A 19,514-nucleotide genomic window follows, 5' to 3' on the forward strand; every position below is an offset into this window, starting at 1 on the left:
ACTGCCCTTTCCCCACCAGATACTATATGTTGTCAGCCCTGACATTTCTCTATTTTTTATATTTTCCCTTTTCTTTCTCTATTACTCTAGGCCACCATTAATGCTTGCAGGGTGCAGGACAAGACTGCAAAAGAGGTCCACTTACAGTATATTTTTAAAACTAAAAGCTATATGTCAAGCTAATAAACTATAAAATAACTTTCTCCTATCCTCCTACCTTGATAAATATATCTTTCTAGCAATAAGATAGGTCTAAATTTAGACTTCTTAGAAACCTTGGAGTTCGTTCCATGCAGATTGGGGCTGATTTTGCACTCTGGCCCCTCTCCTCTCCTCATCCCCTGCTCCATCCACACCACAAGAGCATCATGTGTAAAGGTGTACACACCCCAGCCTGCACGTTCAAGCTCTGTTCATCTCCTAACTTCCACCCTCCCTCACAAACGACTCTAAGAGTGTGTATTAGACTCCTGTTGCTGCTGTAACAAATTATCACAAATTCAGTGGCTTAAGATAACACAAGTTTATTCTTGTATAATTTTAGAAGTCTGAAGTCTAAAAGCAGTTCTACAGGGCTAAAACCAAGGTGTTGGCCCTTCTGGTTCCTACTTGAGGCTGCAAGTGAGAAGCAGTGTGGTATCTTCTCTCTGACCTCCTGCCTCCCTCTTATAAAAACCTTTTGTGATTATATCAAGCCTACCTGGATAGTTCAGGATAATCTCCCCATCTCAAGATCTTTAACTTAATCACATTTACGAAGTTCCTTTTACCATTAAGGTAACACTTACAGGTTCTGGCAATTAGGATGTGGGCATATTTGGGGGCGTTATTCAGCCTACTGTAGGGTATGCCTACCCGTGGACCCTTGGGAGGATGAACCCAAGGAAGAAATCTGAGCCAGCACTGGAACCACACTTGGGGCTGTGTGGGCAGGAACTCTGGGTGGTTTCGTGTCTGGTGTGTGATCTGGAAGCAGGGGAGCTGCAGGGTCAGGATGGGCATGCCCCTTGGCCCTCTGGATCCCTTGCCCAGCTCAGCTAGAAGAGGTCCGTCTAAAGTTTAGGACCCAGGACGAGAGCCTAGGGATGGCTCATCTCTCCTTTCCCCTATTCATCTGGTAACCACAGTCTATTTCCCTTTCTTCTGATCTACACACAAGATTCTGTCAGAGGGAAACACATAAGCAAATTGTTTTATTCTGTTCAAAGTTCTTTTTGCATCCCTGCCTTTTACTTGTCGTGAAAGAGCCCCATTCCACACCCACTCAATGTTTTTAACCATCCTCACTGGCTTTCCCTTCCTTTGAATCTCTAATTCCATCCTTCCGCCACCTCTTCAGTTCTTAAAATACACAAGGTTTCACCTATTTTCTGTGTTTTAAAAAATATGCTCTCCAGCTAGCAAGTTTTTCCTGAATCCTACAAAATTGTCAGTTCATTCCGTTTGTAATGTTTCTTAGTTTTAAATTTTCCACCATCATTTGAAACGTACAGATTTTCTTTTGTAATCAAATTTAAAGTTACTTTTCGTGTTCTACTTGTATACTCTGTATTTTGCTCTATCTTGACCATTTTGAATAATGTTTCCACACTTATACAAGGTATACAGAAGAATTTTTCAAAAAAGAAAAAAATTTTTCTCTCCTTATAAATTTTTGGAAATACCTGAAGTTTTATCTATGTTTTTACTCATTCTCATTAATGTGTGGAATTTTTAAAGTAATCAACTGTCTTTAAGACTCTGACATAATTTTAAGAGAATGCTATGTTTTGAGAGTTGATGAATTGTTTCACAAGTTTTCTTTTTTAAATAAAGTTTTGTGGGTTTTTACCTTAGTGAAGTATTATGTATTGCAAAGGATCTAATGAAAAGAAAATATGCCAGTTTATACTTAGTTTCAAACTCATGTTACAAAATTTCAGTGCTTTAAAAAAAAACAACTATGACTACATAACGTTATCATATTACCGTAGTATGTACTCCATGAGGGCAGATGTCTGTCTTGTTTATTGTTGTTTCCCAGTGATGGCCCAGCTACCAGTGCTTGGATTTTTATTAAATACTTGAATAAATGAATATGAGAATTAATGAATGATAGAATTTCAGAATGGCTTTTAAAAAGTAATGTAAAGATGTTCAGTATAAATCATGCTACCTCAAGCAGAACATTGAAATACAGATTTTAAAAGTTTTCAATCAGCTTTGCAATCTCTCAGCTTATTCTGATATGAGTAATAATTTATACTTTTAAGGGTGTTGAAATGTATATATTCAAGATAATCGTCATCTGTTTAAATAGTTTATGAATTGACAAATATAGGTGATACTACATAAATATTACTTTATATAGATATTATATATAATGAATGATATATATTATAGAATTATATACATATTAAGATACTAAATATCTTTAGTTTTTAACACAGTGTCGGGTGATAAGAAATGTGAATCTCTGGTGCTGAAATGAAAGCAGGAAATGAGGGGGATATTTCTTCCCTTTCTCCTCATTCTTTCAACAATTGTGGGTGGGAATTGGTTAACTTTGATTTGTCTAGTTTTCTGATGGTAAATGCATGTATGACTTCTTCAATGTGAAGGTATGCTATATGTTTCACCATTTCAAAGTTTTGCTTCACAGTATTCTCTCTTTCTTTGTCATGTATTCTTCCCTGGTTTAAACTTTACAAATGGTTGAAGATAGCTTTTTCACTGTTTGTCCTCAGAATGGCTTCACTCCTTTATACATGGCTGCCCAAGAGAACCACATTGACGTTGTAAAATATTTGCTGGAAAATGGAGCTAATCAGAGCACTGCTACTGAGGTAAGACACTTGAATTCTTTGATCTTAATGTCCACGTTCTTTGTATCCAGATGCAAAGGGTCTCCATTACCTTTATCCTACGAGTGTTCATGTTACTATTGTAATCTACAACAGTGGCCATGAACGAATGACCCAGTGCACACAGTTCAATGAGTTTATGCCTTGATTTGGGATTCATGTCAATTTATTCTTACGTGAAATCACGCTTCCATCAATTTGCCATTCTCTAGCTTTTGGGAGCTTTATACTATTCTAAAATCAATTTATAGTAAATTTTACCCATCTCTTTTCATCACTGTTTTATCTTTGTTAGGATCTAATGCAATTCCTTAAAGGAAAGTTTTTTAATGATTAGCAAGAATTCAGAGTTATTTATGTTCACACAATTTCATGAGAAATATGTCATCAGGAAGCTGTTCATATTTTATGAAGTACAAATTATGATATGTGGTTGTGTGACTGATTATGGCAACAACTGAATAGAATGTTCAAAATCAATCCAGTCTCAAAACATTCAGGCCATCTAGGCATAAAAAGGGGTTGGAATGGGCCAACTTAGAACATCACTTTTCTTTTCCTGTGTGTGTTCTCCAATAAGCCGAACCTACTTTGTATTTTCCTTCTCATTTCTGCCTAAACAGATTAAGGAGGGAGTTCAGTGATTGTTTGGAACAGTGATTTTTTAAGTGATGCTTAGGATGCTTTAGAGCTTGGAGAAAATGCCTCAGGGGCCACTAGAAGGTTGGGAGTAGGTGACACAGGAGAGGAGGGGAAGAGAGCTCCTTTGGGACATGCCTCTCCTCACCCAAAAGCAACCAGGCTTTAGTTTTCCTATGTCACATTCTGTAGCTCCACTGATAAAATTTTAAAACTCCTGCCCTGGAGTGAAAGGTGACTGGTAGATAGATGGCTGTCACCCAGAGACTACCCTGATAACTTTTAGTGTCTAATATGGCCTCCTTTCTGGACAATTAAGTCTTTAGGTGAAATAAACATGAAATCCCTTCTACCCTGCACTGTGGAGAGAGGTCATTTATAATCTGTCAAATTCATGTCCAGGCCCTTTGAGAGAAAATTTTTTATGGAGCCTGGCGATAACTTTCTGACAGCTTACTCTCATTAGTTAAAAACAATCCCAAGACATCACTATTAATGAGACCACATTTCCTGTTTATGACTGGAAAACACGACTGCGTAGTATGAAACGATTTCTGGTTCTCTACTAAGCACACACAGATTTTACACTCTTACCACATGAGTACAGCGTGATTTTTATGATTATGATTTTATGACTTTCTGAGACATTAATTCTGTCAATGAGTAGCACGTGAATATCCTCAGGCAAAGCTTGGATAACAGTACGAGACTATATCTCTGCATTAGGACCTCTGAGAAATGTACCAAACCATGGAAATATGCATTTGTTTTACTTTATTTCCTTGAAAGCAGAATCATTTATCTAGAGAAACCTTTACACTACAGAGTTCTACTCACCAAATAGACTTTTCTAGTGTATGATTTAGGGAAATGCTGCCTGACAGCATTGTCAGCTTTCTCAAGACTCCTCCGGTCTGGACCCCTGTAGCATCTCACTCTGCTTCCAGAAATACCCTTTTATGTATGTTGCATCAGTGGAGTCCGTGTTACACTCTGATTCTCAGAGAATTAAAACTGTCTCTTATTTCCACAAAGAAATATGACTGTTGCAAGTAAATCACATGAGGTTTTGAATCCTAGTTTAGACACATATATGCCTCTAAACAAACATATATCTGTTTTGTTTTTTAATCATTTAAATAAGTAAAATTAATTTTCCCTGACTGGATATGTATAAAGTTAGTTGATTAATTCCATACCACTGGCCCGAATGGTTATCAGGAAATACACTACTGGAAAAATCTTGGCACGTTCCCTTTTAGTCTATCATTCTGTGAATGAATAACATCTTCATAGGGCTATATGGTTGATTACTATTTGATCTTTTAGGCTATATTGCTAAATACCTTCTACGGTTGTATGTACATGTATGAATATACCTAAAGAAGACACTTACCCTGAACCCATTAGTAGCCCTAATTTGCAAAACTTGGTTACTAATCAAGACATTGTGACCACTTTAAAAAATCAGATAATTATGAGATCATTCAGTATGGCAATGAAACTCATGTTTGAAAAGAAATATTTAAAGTGTTGAAATTTCCCGTAATTATAGCAATTAGCATTGGTAAATAAATGATGAAAAATTAAGCTACAGATTTTTAATATAGGTTTCCTTTTCATAGAGTTGGTGAAGGTACTTCAAAAAATCATTTCAAATCTTTACCCTTCTCCCATGAAGTGTAGATTAGAATGAAATCCATGTGGTGGAGGTCCAAAGTTAAATTCTCTCAAAGGAGTTCTCTGTCTGTCCAGTACCATTTTTATAATTCTCTGCTTTCTTCCTTCTTCCTGAATGTTACCAAAATTGAAGGCTAAAAACTTTTTAATTAGGTTCTGTGCTGTCAGCAAATGCCTTGTCTCTAAGAAAAAATAAAGTTCACATTATTTTAATATAAACTATCCCAGTGTTGCAGGGGGGAATCAAATTAAATGTGTGCATGATAATGAGCCTGTTCTTTCCTCCTTCGCAGAGGGCTTAATTTGTGCCAAACAAAGTTCTAAATTTAGGCTACTCTCTTTCATCTTACAACACTACGTGCTTTACTCTTCCATTCCGTTAAGTAATGTATTTATTTAAAATTCAATTCTAATTTAAAAAATTCAACTCTTACTGTGGTAGTGCATATATGATATGATGCATTTGAGGGAAATGATTTTCCCTCCGAAGTCTACAGTTACCTTTTAAAAAAATACTGTTGAAAACAAATGGAATAGTTAGATGCTGATAAATTGCCATTGTCTCTGGAATATATTCAATAGATGTACCATATCCAGTTGCCCTCATCTCTTCTGTGAATGGAAACATTTAACTGAGACTTATTTTCAAGCTTTTGTGAATTAAAGGAGGTTTTCACATTAACAGAGCCTAGAATATATAGGTATATTTTTTCTACTTATTCATCACCTTTCCGTTGCTGAATACTTGTTTCTAGAGAGAAAACATAGCTTCTAATTTTTCTAATGTGGTTATCCATCTACCTCTAAGGCTTCTCTAACTTTGATGATCTTTGTTTTTTGTTTTTTGGTTTTTTTTGCGGTACGCGGGCCTCTCACTGCTGTGGCCTCTCCCGTTGCGGAGCACAGGCTCCGGACGCGCAGGCTCAGCGGCCATGGCTCACGGGCCCAGCCGCTCCGCGGCATGTGGGATCTTCCCGGACCGGGGCACGAACCCGTGTCCCCTGCAGCGGCAGGTGGACTCTCAACCACTGCGCCACCAGGGAAGCCCCGATCTTTGTTATTTTTTTAATTGTTTGTTAAGTTTCTAATTGAAAGACTGATTTTCTTTACATTACTTAGCACAATTTTATATCTAAATGATTTAAATAATATACAATTCAGCTAAGTGAAAACTTAATGAATTAGCCTTATTTGCCAAAGAATTTTAGATCATATGATGTCCTAAACTTCCCAAATTAATTGGTAACAGACCATTCCATTAACAGTTGTTGTGAGATATTTAGCACCTTGCAATAGTTAATCATGTAATTTATTTCCCTGTCTTGGCTACCATATCTTTGATTCTCAGTCAGACTTGTTCTCCATTATTTCTACCCTTCCCACATTTTCCTTTCCATAAGCAGGCATTAATTAGGGTTGGTTCTAATTTTTATTTTCATATTCAAAACACATCCTGTGTGCATTATGCTTTGTTAGGAAATGCAGATGTTTTAAAAAATAAATAGAATGGGTATTTTAAAAAATCTGATGAAGCCAGTGCATAGTACAACAAGTGATGATAATTTGCTTTAATCTTCACAGTAATAATTAATCCTTTCATTTTTCTTGTCAGTCTTAATCATTAATGTGAAAATTAAATGCACTATTTCTTGGAGTTGAATCCCAGGCTTCCAAAAGTTGATGGAAGATTTTTTCTTCTGTTTTACCAGGATGGCTTTACGCCCCTAGCGGTGGCACTCCAGCAAGGACACAACCAGGCAGTGGCCATCCTCTTGGAGAATGACACCAAAGGGAAAGTAAGGCTGCCAGCTCTGCATATTGCAGCTAGGAAAGATGACACCAAATCTGCTGCACTCCTGCTTCAGAACGATCACAACGCTGACGTACAATCCAAGGTAAAAGCTTCATACATTTGTGGAAAGGCACTCTTCGGCCACCAGATTCCTCCTGGGAGATGATAAAGAAGTAGGCCATGGTGATAAGGCAAAATTCCTTCTGGTCATCAAAAGAGATAATTTACTTTCAGAGGTATTTCAGAAAAAAAGGGGACTGTCTGTTGAATACAGTAAGAAAACAGAAAAAAACCTCAAGATAATTTTCTATAAAAGGTGAGGTTCAGTTTTTTAGAAATCTGCTTATTCATTCTATTTCTATTTGTGGTAAAAAAAATAATAGAAGCAGAATTAGAAAGATATAATTGTATAATGTTATAGTTGTCTTTTTTCAGTAGAATGCATTTTGGCATGCTGGAACGGTATATTCAACTGCAGAGAACAGATTGATTGTTTCCTTAATTTTGCACTGTGTAATATCTTCCCTCTTTTTCCCACACAACACCGCTTCAGATGATGGTGAATAGGACAACCGAGGTACAGTATTGCGGTTATATCAAAATATACCTTGTTTTTATTTTATTTTTTGTCCAATTAGAATAAATGCTCACTAATTTATACTAATGATTGGAATTTTCATTATTAGGAAATTAATTAATTTGGAAACTTTGCCCATAATTAAGGCAAGTGGGTAGATAATTCAAAATTTTTAATATAGCATGTATTTGAAGCATTATTTAATCAGTGAAACGTTAAGTAGCTTATTAGAGTAGAGCATGAAACAAGACTCTTCCGTAATATGTATTTTACTAAGTGAGCTTTATTATTAACTTTTGGCCAATAAGAGGTGTGACCTCCTTTCTTAATGAGAATTCTCCATTTAGAATTTAGTGAAGTGTAATTTAAGGAGGTTTCTCTGCCACTGTTTCATCCTCCTACCTAATTGCAGTTGCCCTTCTATTCTGTCTTTATTTTTACCACACTGTATATAATCAGTAATGATATTGAGCCTATCATGAGCAAAGCATTTACTTTTATCTTGCTCTTACAATAGTTGTCATGAAATCATCTATTCTCCACATACCTAAATAAGTCCCATCAGTTAACAAAATCAACAGGAGTATTTGGTTCAGAAGCCTCTGAGAGAGAGAGAGAGAGAGAGAGAGAGAGAGAGAGAGAGTGTGTGTGTGTGTGTGTGTGGTATAAGAGGCACTAACACAAACGTTGAAAGTATATTATAAAAATTAACCTATATTATAAAAATTAACTTTCAAAGGCAAGCGACTGCTTATGTAGGTTGATTTTCACTTCGCTGAGGGAATTCTTTAGACTAACATCTCATATGATCACTGGGTTGTGGGCCTATGGGGGTTTTGAGCATTCACACTTAGTATTTACCGAGAGCAGTGTATTTCTAAACCTAATATCTTGTTTATTGACAAATTTACCCATTGAGATGTGAATATACTTGAATTATTCATATCATTTCTTCTGTTCCATATCTGTGTGTGGAACTTAGGTCACAGATTTTTTTTTAAAAGCCCAACTGCTTGGTGAAATTGCTCAAGACTGGAATCATACAAATTGATATATCTTAATTACTGATTTTAATACCTTTCTTTTGTAGGTGATTTTTGGTAATCGTTTACATTTTTTAAAGCAGTATTGGCTCTAATCATTATGCTGAAAGCAGCTATTTGAGTAGATACAGACTGAGTTAGAAATATTTCTTCGGGGACAATAGAATAACAAAGAGGGAAAACCCCTCCATCAATAGTCCTGTAGGAGGGTGACCTGAGCCTTCCACCTCCACGTTACTCAGGGAAAAGTTCCTCTGAGGGGCTTATACCAGCCTCGTGTTGATCCAAGAGTCACAGCCTGAGGCATCATCATGGATTTTCAATGAGGCTGTGTCAGAAGATAAATTAGTTTATTTCTGCAAATAGGAAAAATAATATTATTATACTTGAATAATTTGAAAATGATTCATCAGCAGTCACTATGTTTTTCTGAAATTAAATTGTAACTTGAATAAAAGATGCATATTCAGGATATAACTGGGTGACAGGAAATATCAAGATAAAAATGAAAAACATCTAGTGAATTATTTCCTAAAATACTAAAACTTGACATTTTATAAAATAACAGCCAAGATGTAGACTGATTTTTTTCTTCTATATTGACATTAGTATTTGCCATCATGTAGACACAAAATAAAAATATCATGACCGCAAGAGTAGGATTTGGATTGATAGTTACTATTCTTATTTTGTGTCTTGATTTGCTACAGTCAGAAATTATTTGCAGCTAATTTGGCTGATAGCACAGAGGAATTTCTATTACCTAAGGTATCTGGATGCTTCTTTAAGCCATTTAAAAAATTAAGCCACCAAAATCTATATATCAAGTGAATAGAAAAATAATGGTTGTGATTTAGATAATGCTTCTTAGAAACAGTATTATACACATCAAAGTTCATTTCAAATAAAAGAGAACAACGCAAAGTATCCTCAAAACTGCAGGATTTAATATCCAGTTTTACAGGAACAGTCTTTATTTTTCCTATAATCTTTTATTAAGCAATGAATATTATGGAGAGCAAGAATAATGCCTCTTTTCATACTTTAATAAGAAAAGAATTAATATGCTTCTACTGTGAAAATGGCAGATTTCTAACTAAATTTTCATTAGAAAAACGAAGAAAGGAAATATGCTTTTCTTCCATTTAAGACTTTCAGACTCATTTTTAAAACATTCTGATAGTAAACTGTTCTCTAATGCTCATGTAATTGATTCAACTTGCTTATTTTATTCTACATCAATCTTATTTTATTGATAAAGTTTGGTTTAATTAACATTCAAAATTGGGTTCCACTTAATTTTTTTCTTTATTTTATATTCATATTAATTCCAAGTATATTGTTTAATTTTTTTTAACTTTTTTTATTATAACAATATAGTCTGACTAAACACAGTTGTTAAAGAGGATAGAAATGTCAGGACAGTGTAAATGATGTAAGATGAATTGTATATGTTCTGTAAGAATTTCTCACAATATTTTCATAGTTCCAAAGATACAACATCAACCAATGCTGTTTTTCATTTTAAAAAACACCCAAACTAAAACACAAACAAATGAAAAAAAGAGAAGTTTTGAGATTTTCTCTGGAGAAAACATTTTTTATTCATAATTATATTAATTCTATGGCTGAAAAAATATGCTGTTTAATCATATCGTTTTGTTCTAAAGCTAAATCAACTCAAGAAACATGGTTTCATACAGATAACAAATCTCATAAATAAATTAATGTAATTGGAAATAATGTTGCCAAGAAATGTAGGATATTTATTTACCTGTTTATATGTTGACTTATTTACCACTAAATTTAAATAATAGCACTGAAACTTAAAAAGTCTTATAAAGCATTTATGATCTGAATCGCATTGTTCACGTATTAGGTAGATGTGATTTTCTTCTCTAATCCAGTGACTGCAACATACAGAGGTGAAATGCTTTACTGACTGTCATTTTCTTTGCTTTCCACAGAGTGGTTTCACCCCTTTGCACATCGCTGCCCACTATGGAAACGTCAATGTGGCAACTCTTCTTCTAAACCGGGGAGCTGCTGTGGACTTCACAGCCAGGGTATGGATTAAAATAGTTTCATTTTATTTTATTTTATTTTATTTTATTTTATTTTATTTTATTTGACCATGTGGCCCAGCTTGCGGTATCTTAGTTCCTTGACCAAGGATTGAACCTGGACCCTTGGCAGTGAAAGCGTGGAGTCCTAATCACTGCACCACCAGAGAATTTCGCATTTTACTAAAGTAAACATTAACAATGATAAAGATTTTATTTCCTTTTCCTTACCTGGATTTATCTGTGCTGGAGATATTAGATTTTCCATTTTTTTCCCTTCAAATCACAGGAAGTCGTCACACCCAACACGTGAAAAATAGTGTGTCAGTTCACATGCACGCAAATCATTTGCAATAAGGAAGATGTTGATTCTGACATCAGTATGAGCAGTTACATTTAAAGGTCACACCACGAATCATGAACAAGCAGCTTCAAGTCGATAAAAAATTAAACTGTTAAAACATTAAGTATAAAATGTATAACTACATTTATAGTATGTCCTAACAGTGACCATAGGGCATACAATTTGACAGGGATTTTTTTTTTGGGGGGGCTATGTTGGGTCTTCGTTGCTGCATGCAGGCTTTCTTTAGTTGCGGCGAGCAGGGTCTCCTCTTCCTTGCGGTGCGCGGGCTTCTCATCGCCGTGGCTTCTCGTTGCCGAGCACGGGCTCTAGGCGCACGGGCTTCAGTAGTTGTGGCACACAGGCTCAGTAATTGTGGCTCGCGGGCTCCAGAGCGCAGGCTCAGTAGTTGCAGCGCACGGGTTTAGCTGCTCCACAGCATGTGGAATCTTCCGGGACCAGGGATTGAACCCGTGTCCCCTGCATTGGCAGGCAGATTCTTAACCACTGTACCACCCAGGGAAGTCCCGGGATTTTTTTTTTTTTTAATAAATTGAAAATTTGCTCATATGAGGAGTCTTACTGAAATAGTAAAAGCACATTATGTTGTGTTACAGTTTTAATGGTATGCTTTCACTGGAAAGAATTCACTTACATGACAATTATAAAACTCAGTGTACTTAATATGAATCAGTAAATGCACTACTTGAATATTTGCAAAATCATAACATACCAAAAAATCAGGTACACGTCCTTGACCTAATAATGGTATATGATAGCCAAGGAAAGAAATACATATAATTCATGTATATAGTATTTTTGTCCTTAGAAGTCTTCTTCTCTGAAACTACATTGAGTTATTCTCAAGTTTTTCATACTGAATTATTCTGAAGAAGGTGTTTTTAATAATCATTTTTACATTGGGTATTGATATGTATATGTGTACTCTATTTTTAAGCATAGTAAACTTTAGGATCCCAGAATCTTTAAGTACATAAGTGTTATAATAAGAAAGATAGACTTTAGCCTAGGGCTCTATCTAGGCAGGATCTGAAATTTTGTTTCTATTGAGTATTATGCCAAAGTGCTCCCTTTGTCTCTTGACTGTGATGTGTACATTCAGTACATATGTTGTAGTTATTGACTAACTTAATTATGCAGTTTCATTGCATTTATCATTCTCTACAGTGCTTTGTGGTTTGTGTGCTTTTTTGTTCCTTAAAAATCAAAAGCATTGAAACTATAGAAACCTCAGATAAAATTACAAAATAGGTCACAATCTCCTTTGTGCTAATACGAAGCCATCACCATCATGCCCTGTCATACCCAACATGCTCTTGTTTGGTCTTTCCACGGTGTAGAATGGAATCACTCCTCTGCATGTGGCTTCCAAAAGGGGAAACACAAACATGGTGAAGCTCTTACTGGATCGTGGTGGTCAGATCGATGCCAAAACCAGGGTGAGTATCTCTGTTCTTTCAATTTCCTACCATTATTATTTTTTGTATTCTTTTAGCAGACACTTTAAAATACCAGTCCCTAAACACAGGCAATGTGTTTTCAAGGAAATTGCTTTCTTGGATTCGATTTAAACCTCATACAGCATTTAAAGGTTGCACATCATATGTAAAGTGGAATTAATATTTGCTCATAAGTGCCTGGAGAAACAGAATGCTAGCCTCTCTCATTGAGACAGTTTTTCAAGTCCTTGCTTATTGATTTTCATGGAACAAAGATCAAAGATTGAACTTACTCATCTCTGATTTGGCTAGCTGTAAGTATCAAGAACCCAAACTCATTTGCATACATTAAGCTATGAGAGTGTGGTTTTTATGTAAAATATTTTAATACATGTTGAAAATCTTTTGCTTCGAACTTTTCAGCTCCTAAATCATTTTTCTTAAGTGGTTATGCTATAGGGATCTGAGCAGGAGATCTCCTATTATGCTTATGGAAAAAAAGGCATATTTATTATGTTGCACTTTTACTCATGTCAACTCGCTAAGAGGCAGTGCCCTTCATTCATTTCAAACTTGTTGAGTTAAATATAATTCTGAGTTTTTACATACTCCCAACAAATAAATAATAAGATAGGCAGGACAGTACACCTGTTGAAAGTGCAGACTTTGAATGCAGATTACCTAATTTCAAAGCCTGCTTCTACTGCTTACAAGCTGAATGACATTGGCAATTTACTTGCCTTCTCTGAGCTTAGGCTATAATACTACCTACTTCATAGGGTCGTTTGAGAATCAGCTCTTAGGTATTTTTTAAGTGGCGTTAAGTAAATTACTTAGTTACTCATAATTTTTTATTATGTAATGGAAATTATGCACAATTACTTGCTTAAACATTAAACTAAACTAGTATTGTACTTTAATATTAATTCTCTGGAGTAGACTTGATTAATCATAGACTTAAGTAAAACTTTAAACATTCCTATTATATAAAATTTTGAAATATATGGTGGAAGAAGTCTATGGAAGTCAGTAGATAGAATATGTCCCTTGTGATATTTTATCTTCACTTTGTTTAATTCTGGGACTTTGCATTCTCATAGTCCAAGGAATAAGGATCTAATTTAATTCCCTTGCAAATCTTGAGGCTAACAAATATTTTGTTTAATAAACCTTATCATCTTTGAGCTTCTAGAAACTACACCAGTCCCAGACTATACATTTTGGGTTTTAATGACCTCAGGAAATGTTGCTTTCTTAATCTCATTTCTCTAAGACATTTGGTCCAGAGCACTTGTGTCATATTATCATGTGGGAGTACTGGAGTGGTTTGCTTTGTCTATCAAGATCTTTGTCGTGGTGTCCATTGTCTTTGCATCAAAATTTTATACGGTTTCTACCCTTTGATTTGATGGCATGCCTTTTCCCTTGCTATGCTGTAGGTGTGCAGGATTTGGAACAATTACATATAATGCTGCATGCTTTGCTTACTTGTTCTCTATATTTAAAGGAAAGAGTTTCTGTGCCTCCTCCTTTAAGTACATTTCTAACATAATGAGTCCCTTTACACTCACCTTTCTGTTTCTCTTGAGACTCTAATAATTGAGAGTACCAATGGAAAGAGAGCACTTTGTAAATGCAAAAAACTTTTATCTTGGTCAATGTCTTAAGGATGCACATTGCTCTTATTAATGCTTTTCTGGAGTATTCATTCATTATTGAGGCAATTGATTTTGTTTTTATTGATCGTCACAATATTTGCTTTATTCTTTAAAAGATGCTCTAATTTGCATTCCCTACATACATTTGCATATACAATTTAAAAGTCTAACTCCAAATAGATACTGTTTTTTCATGAAAGAGTACTAAGAAATGGAGAGAAATGGATTCTTATGCTAGTTCTGCCATTAACTAATTGTCCTGGAGCAATTTAACAATGAAATGTAAGCCTTGGTTAATTATTCTTGAAGGGAATATTTGGACTGTATTTCATCCGGTGTAGCCTTTAGATATAGCAAATAAATAGAATTTCATTCAAGAATTTATAAAATGAAAATGGATTTTCTAATTATACATTGTACTGACATTCTGTTCATTTCTTCCTTAAACAAATAATTATTGATTTCCTACTTGGTGTTGTGAACCCTAGAGATAACAGTAGTTAACAAGACAGACTATATCCCTTTACTTAGAGATGCAAATCAACAGTACCCAAGGGATTAGGTTAGCAGTGTACTGGTAAAAATTTAATAATCAGCTCTTCAAAAAAATAAAATAAAAAGCTCTGATTTGTAACCTTTGCCTTTGATGATTTCCATGGTGTAAATACTTCCATACTTTCACCATGGCCAATTGGAGCTACCAATATGGTATCACTGAATGCAGAATTGGGAAAAGATGTGCAAAAAATTGACACTCACTAGTGTGTGCAGACTGGTTCCAGTGCACCCTGAGGATCAGTCACAATAATGAAGGTGGTGCTGAGCTTTTCCCTGTAAGTGAAAATACTTCCTCATCCCTAAGCAGTAGGATTTTAAAAACAGTTAGGTTCTTTCAGTTTTGGCTATAACTATCAGACCTGTATCCTTCTTACCAAAAGTAAAATCAAGTAGGAGGTAAATACTGAAGTGCAGTACTGTGGTCTGGAATCAGGAGGCCAATTCTGGAACTATAATATATATATATATTTTTGGAACTATAATATTTGATTACTAAGGGAATATGGTTTGCTTTTTCTTTTGTCCTTTAAAAATATATTTTTAAATTAAAAAATGTTATACTTGTTTTTGACTATCTTTTTAGGTAACACAATAGTGTGTCTTTATATGGAATTTCAAATAATATTAATATTATTGTTTCATTTTTTTCACAGAGGTCTCAATTTCCCCTAGCAGTCAAATTAGTCATAAACATTCTGAATTTAGTATGTTCCATCAAAAACTTTCCCTTGGTCTTATTATTTTCTCACTTATAATGTTTTCATTATTAGGAGAAGAGCAAGATATATAAAGGCTTTGGGGTAATTAAAAAAAAAATCATAGCCGTAGTTTCTCCACCACTTTCACCAGCACTATGTCAATCACTGAGACATTCTGCATCTCATTGGCATTCTCATCATTGACTAGAATCTAGTGTGAAACTCTGAGACATTTTCACCAGAGCCCTGGTTTTCTGGTATCTGGAAAACCTCATCTTAATGTTAAAACAGAAACGTTATAGCTAAAATGTTATTATTAATTCAAGTTTTATTAAAGGCATTATTCATTTTTTATTTTTAAACTTATTTTTTATTTAAATGTGGAAATACTTCCTATAAGGATTATGGCTAAAATATTGAAATACATATTTCAATGAAAACAATAAAAGTATACAAAAAACATTAAAGGATGATGAATGAAAAACAATACATCAGAAAAAGGGATCACCCTTGCTATTTGTTATTGGAGTAATAATTAAAATACTAACAATAGTGGCTACCAATTGTCATATGCCCACTATGTTCTGGGCACCCTGCTAAGTACTATACAAATATCATCTTAATTCATCTTCCTGACAGCTTACAAAGTATTATTATTTTCTTGTTGAGAAAATATAGAGGTCTCCATTTGAGAAATGAGACTACCAAGGGGAAAAATAAGTTCCAGAGGAGTTATATAACTTAACCTAGGACACACAGCTTAGTAATTAGCAGAGCCTATATTAGTACACAGAATTCAGGATACATTGCTGGAAGAATAATCTAAGCTGAGAGGGAAGAGAGGAAAAGATAAGGAAAGAAATGGTCATAAGAAGCTAATGCTGTGGGTTACCAGCTAGATGAATGGTGTCCCTTTAAGAATTACTAACATCACCATGTGATTTGAACTGATTCCAGCGAAGAAAGAGAACACAGGGAAGGGGACTCTGGAGGGGAGGAAAATGTAAACTTCAAACACAGTCTTAGAATTTAAAAAAAGAAAAAAAAAAAAGATAATGAACAGATCATAGTCTCTAAGAGTAAAAACTAAATTAAAAGAGTAAGTTTAAAAGTTCTTGAATACAAAACCTTTTGATAAAGATTTTATGGGGGACAATAATGAGACACTGCACTTTGTAGAAAATATCCAAAATCTACCCAGATTGAGCATGTTGGGCAACTTGAATTTGATATAACTCACATATCCTTTTTAAGAGCAGATAAACTGCATCACTAAACTGTAAGATTTAGACCCAATTACTTAATCCTTACTGTTACTTGATGTTCTTGCGGGTTTATTTTCTCCATATTTTCCTATTGTTGTTCTGAGAGCATTTTAGAGGTTTCAGCGTGATTACCCAATGAATATTTCATGTAATCCATAGAAAGCAATACCTTTTTAAAAATGATGTAATGCAGCATCCCCTCATTTTTCAAACAATGCTGTAAATTAAACAGGGTAAGAAAAAGCATCCTCATTTGAAATATCGTGAAGCTGAGCCTCAGAGAGCTTCCCCCATGATGGGCTGATCTGAGACTCACACCCAGAGCTCTGTGATTCCAGGGCCTACCCACTGGACCATGCACATCATGCTTTCATTTGCTGTGTTGGATTTCTCAAACTCTAGATCTCAATGAAGCTCCCACCAAGAATATGTTTGAGAAATCAAGCTGTATCTAACTGCTATTTCACTTATATAGCAACCAATGCTCTGTGTTTCCACCGTAGGGCACTGAGGACAAGATACAAAAGCATCATCATTTTAATCACTTTGCCCACACAGTTTGTCTTTTAAGCTCCTTTTGGCAAACTTTAAAATAACTTGGCATCCCAATACTTTTTTCTCAAGAGACAGTCTTTTCATGCTAATTCCCAGGTAACCAAAACTGCAAGGTCTGTTTAGTATCTCAATACTGGCTTAATAGGTTTAACAAAGCAAGGAATAATTATCATCAAGGTCCTAGACAAAAACAGATGACACACTCAAATTTGATAATTTGAATAGAGATTATTAAAGGGCTTATTTATACCATTGTGGCTGGACTATGAATAAGAGAAATAAAACCCAAAAGACAGAGGGTATTTGGAGATTGCTCTAGAATCAGAAACTACCTGTGAGGTTATCAGGGTCAGAAAGTTTTATAAATAGCGTAACATACAGTTGGGCCTCTCCCGTTGCAGAGCACAGGCTCCGGACGCGCAGGCCCAGCGGCCATGGCTCACGGGCCCAGTCGCTCCGCGGCATGTGGGATCTTCCCTGACCGGGGCATGAACCCGTGTCCCCTGCATTGGCAGGCGGACTCTCAACCACTGTGCCACCAGGGAAGCCCTAAATTTAATTTTTGAAAAATAATTATGTATTTTGTAAAATGATGAAAAATATGAATGGAAACCTTTAGAAGAATGTGAAAAAATAACCCTTCCCTTTTACGAGCCTCAGGGAGCATTTTAGGAGAATTTATGAAAATAATGACAATTCAAGAGAGAAGATAGACAAATTAGATTAAGAAGAAATTTTAGGAGTTGTGTTAGGACAACCAGAAGGAAAATAGTATAACAGTATAATCTCTGGGTGTGGCTCCAGGCAGGTAGGGCTTTCAAGTTCAACAAATGCAACACCCTCTGCTTTTCCATCTTCCTAAATATGCAAACACATGACCAGCCACAGTGTTTTTTACATTAAACCTCCACACATGGGATTTCTCTTGCTCTCTCCCTCTTTCTGTTTTGTCTCTGTCTTTCTCATTCTCTTTCTCTCTGCTGAGATCTCTGTCTTGTTTTCTCTCTTACTGTTTTTTATTGTTTAACTGATAGCAATTCTATTACTGATCTACTGAGTCACTAGGGCTGAGTTTTGGAAACCCTCTCTTCAAGGTGGCAGTAGATACAATCTTGTTTTTTTTTTTAAAAAAGTGAACTGAGGCCTATCTTTCATTCTTTTGGCAGGATGGCTTGACACCCCTTCATTGCGCTGCAAGAAGTGGACATGACCAAGTGGTGGAGCTTCTGCTGGAGCGGGGGGCTCCCTTGCTGGCAAGGACGAAGGTGAGTCATTATGAGGAAGATGGGATCCAACAAACTCTTTAAGACATTTTTTTGATAATCTCTATTCTTCTTGAAATCAAAGCATCAGCCAAGCGTATTCTAGTTGCTCAATATTTGTGTTCAAGGAATGAGTAATAGATATCAAACTTTTTAAACTATTTAAAAGAAAAAATGCATTAAGATGTATTAAATGTATAACTTCAAGTTCTTTCTATATTTTTACCTGCTATTCTCTCTGCAGATGGAAATGTAAATATTACTCTATTATACGTGAATGAGAATATTATATATAAGTGAGAAATTTCTTACATTTTATTAGTCTACATTTTTATGATTCTCTGAGATGACTATAAAATATATATAAAAACTGTCTTTTATAAAACTGTCTTTTAAAGAAGCACAAGTAGCAATACAAGATAAGTCTTTTGGCTCTCCAATCTTTAGACAATATCTAGTAAAATAGACTATCTAGTAAAAAGAATTACTCACTGGTGGTGTTGGTTGATTATAATTGGGATTAATAGGTGATGTGGAAAGCATGAGTTAGGATAGGCCAGCTACAAAGAACCAATAAAAAAGCATACTGTTCTCTATGGCACAGTACATCTAGTATTTTTTGTCTCATTTCATCAACATGCCCAACCATGGGGAAAACTCTTATCCATATAAATAGAAACCAAGTGACGAGCTGATTTGCTGGAGGTTTTCTTTGGGTTACCAGAAAATATCATGAGACGAAATTTGAAGATAATCACACAGAGTTATTTAATGGGACATGTAACAACCCTCGGATCCTTAAATACAACAAAAATTTAGACAAGGGACATGTCTTAATATTTTCCCCCTATTTCATCTCCCCCATCCCCTGAACATGATTCATACCAACTGATGCTGTTACTAGGGTAAGGTGAGAAAAATAAGGCAGCAAACACAGCAAATATTTTTTAATTTATATTATATCTTAATTGAATATTTAGTTGATATAATTTGGAGCAAAACTGGCCCACACATTCAAAATTTGTATAGAATGCACTCAGTCTTTAGAGATGTGCCACGCAGATCATGAAAGGGTGGC

General features: G+C 35.2%; 1 protein-coding gene across 8 annotated transcripts in view; it reads left to right on the top strand.

The window, feature by feature from the left end:
- Positions 1–19,514, top strand: part of ANK2 (ankyrin 2) — a 570,766-nt gene that overhangs the window by 416,535 nt on the left and 134,717 nt on the right. For all 8 annotated transcript variants that reach the window (XM_027103570.1, XM_027103569.1, XM_027103568.1 and 5 more), the window contains 5 exons: positions 2,727–2,825; positions 6,872–7,057; positions 10,542–10,640; positions 12,342–12,440; positions 18,341–18,439. In XM_027103570.1, coding sequence (XP_026959371.1) covers positions 2,727–2,825; positions 6,872–7,057; positions 10,542–10,640; positions 12,342–12,440; positions 18,341–18,439 — 582 coding nt within the window. The remainder of the gene's footprint in view (positions 1–2,726; positions 2,826–6,871; positions 7,058–10,541; positions 10,641–12,341; positions 12,441–18,340; positions 18,440–19,514) is intronic.

The sequence above is a fragment of the Aethalodelphis obliquidens genome, unplaced genomic scaffold (assembly GCF_003676395.1).
Source record: "Aethalodelphis obliquidens isolate GAN/ISIS:26980383/991018 unplaced genomic scaffold, ASM367639v1 scaffold6, whole genome shotgun sequence".
In the NCBI taxonomy this organism is placed as follows: Eukaryota; Metazoa; Chordata; class Mammalia; order Artiodactyla; family Delphinidae; genus Aethalodelphis; species Aethalodelphis obliquidens.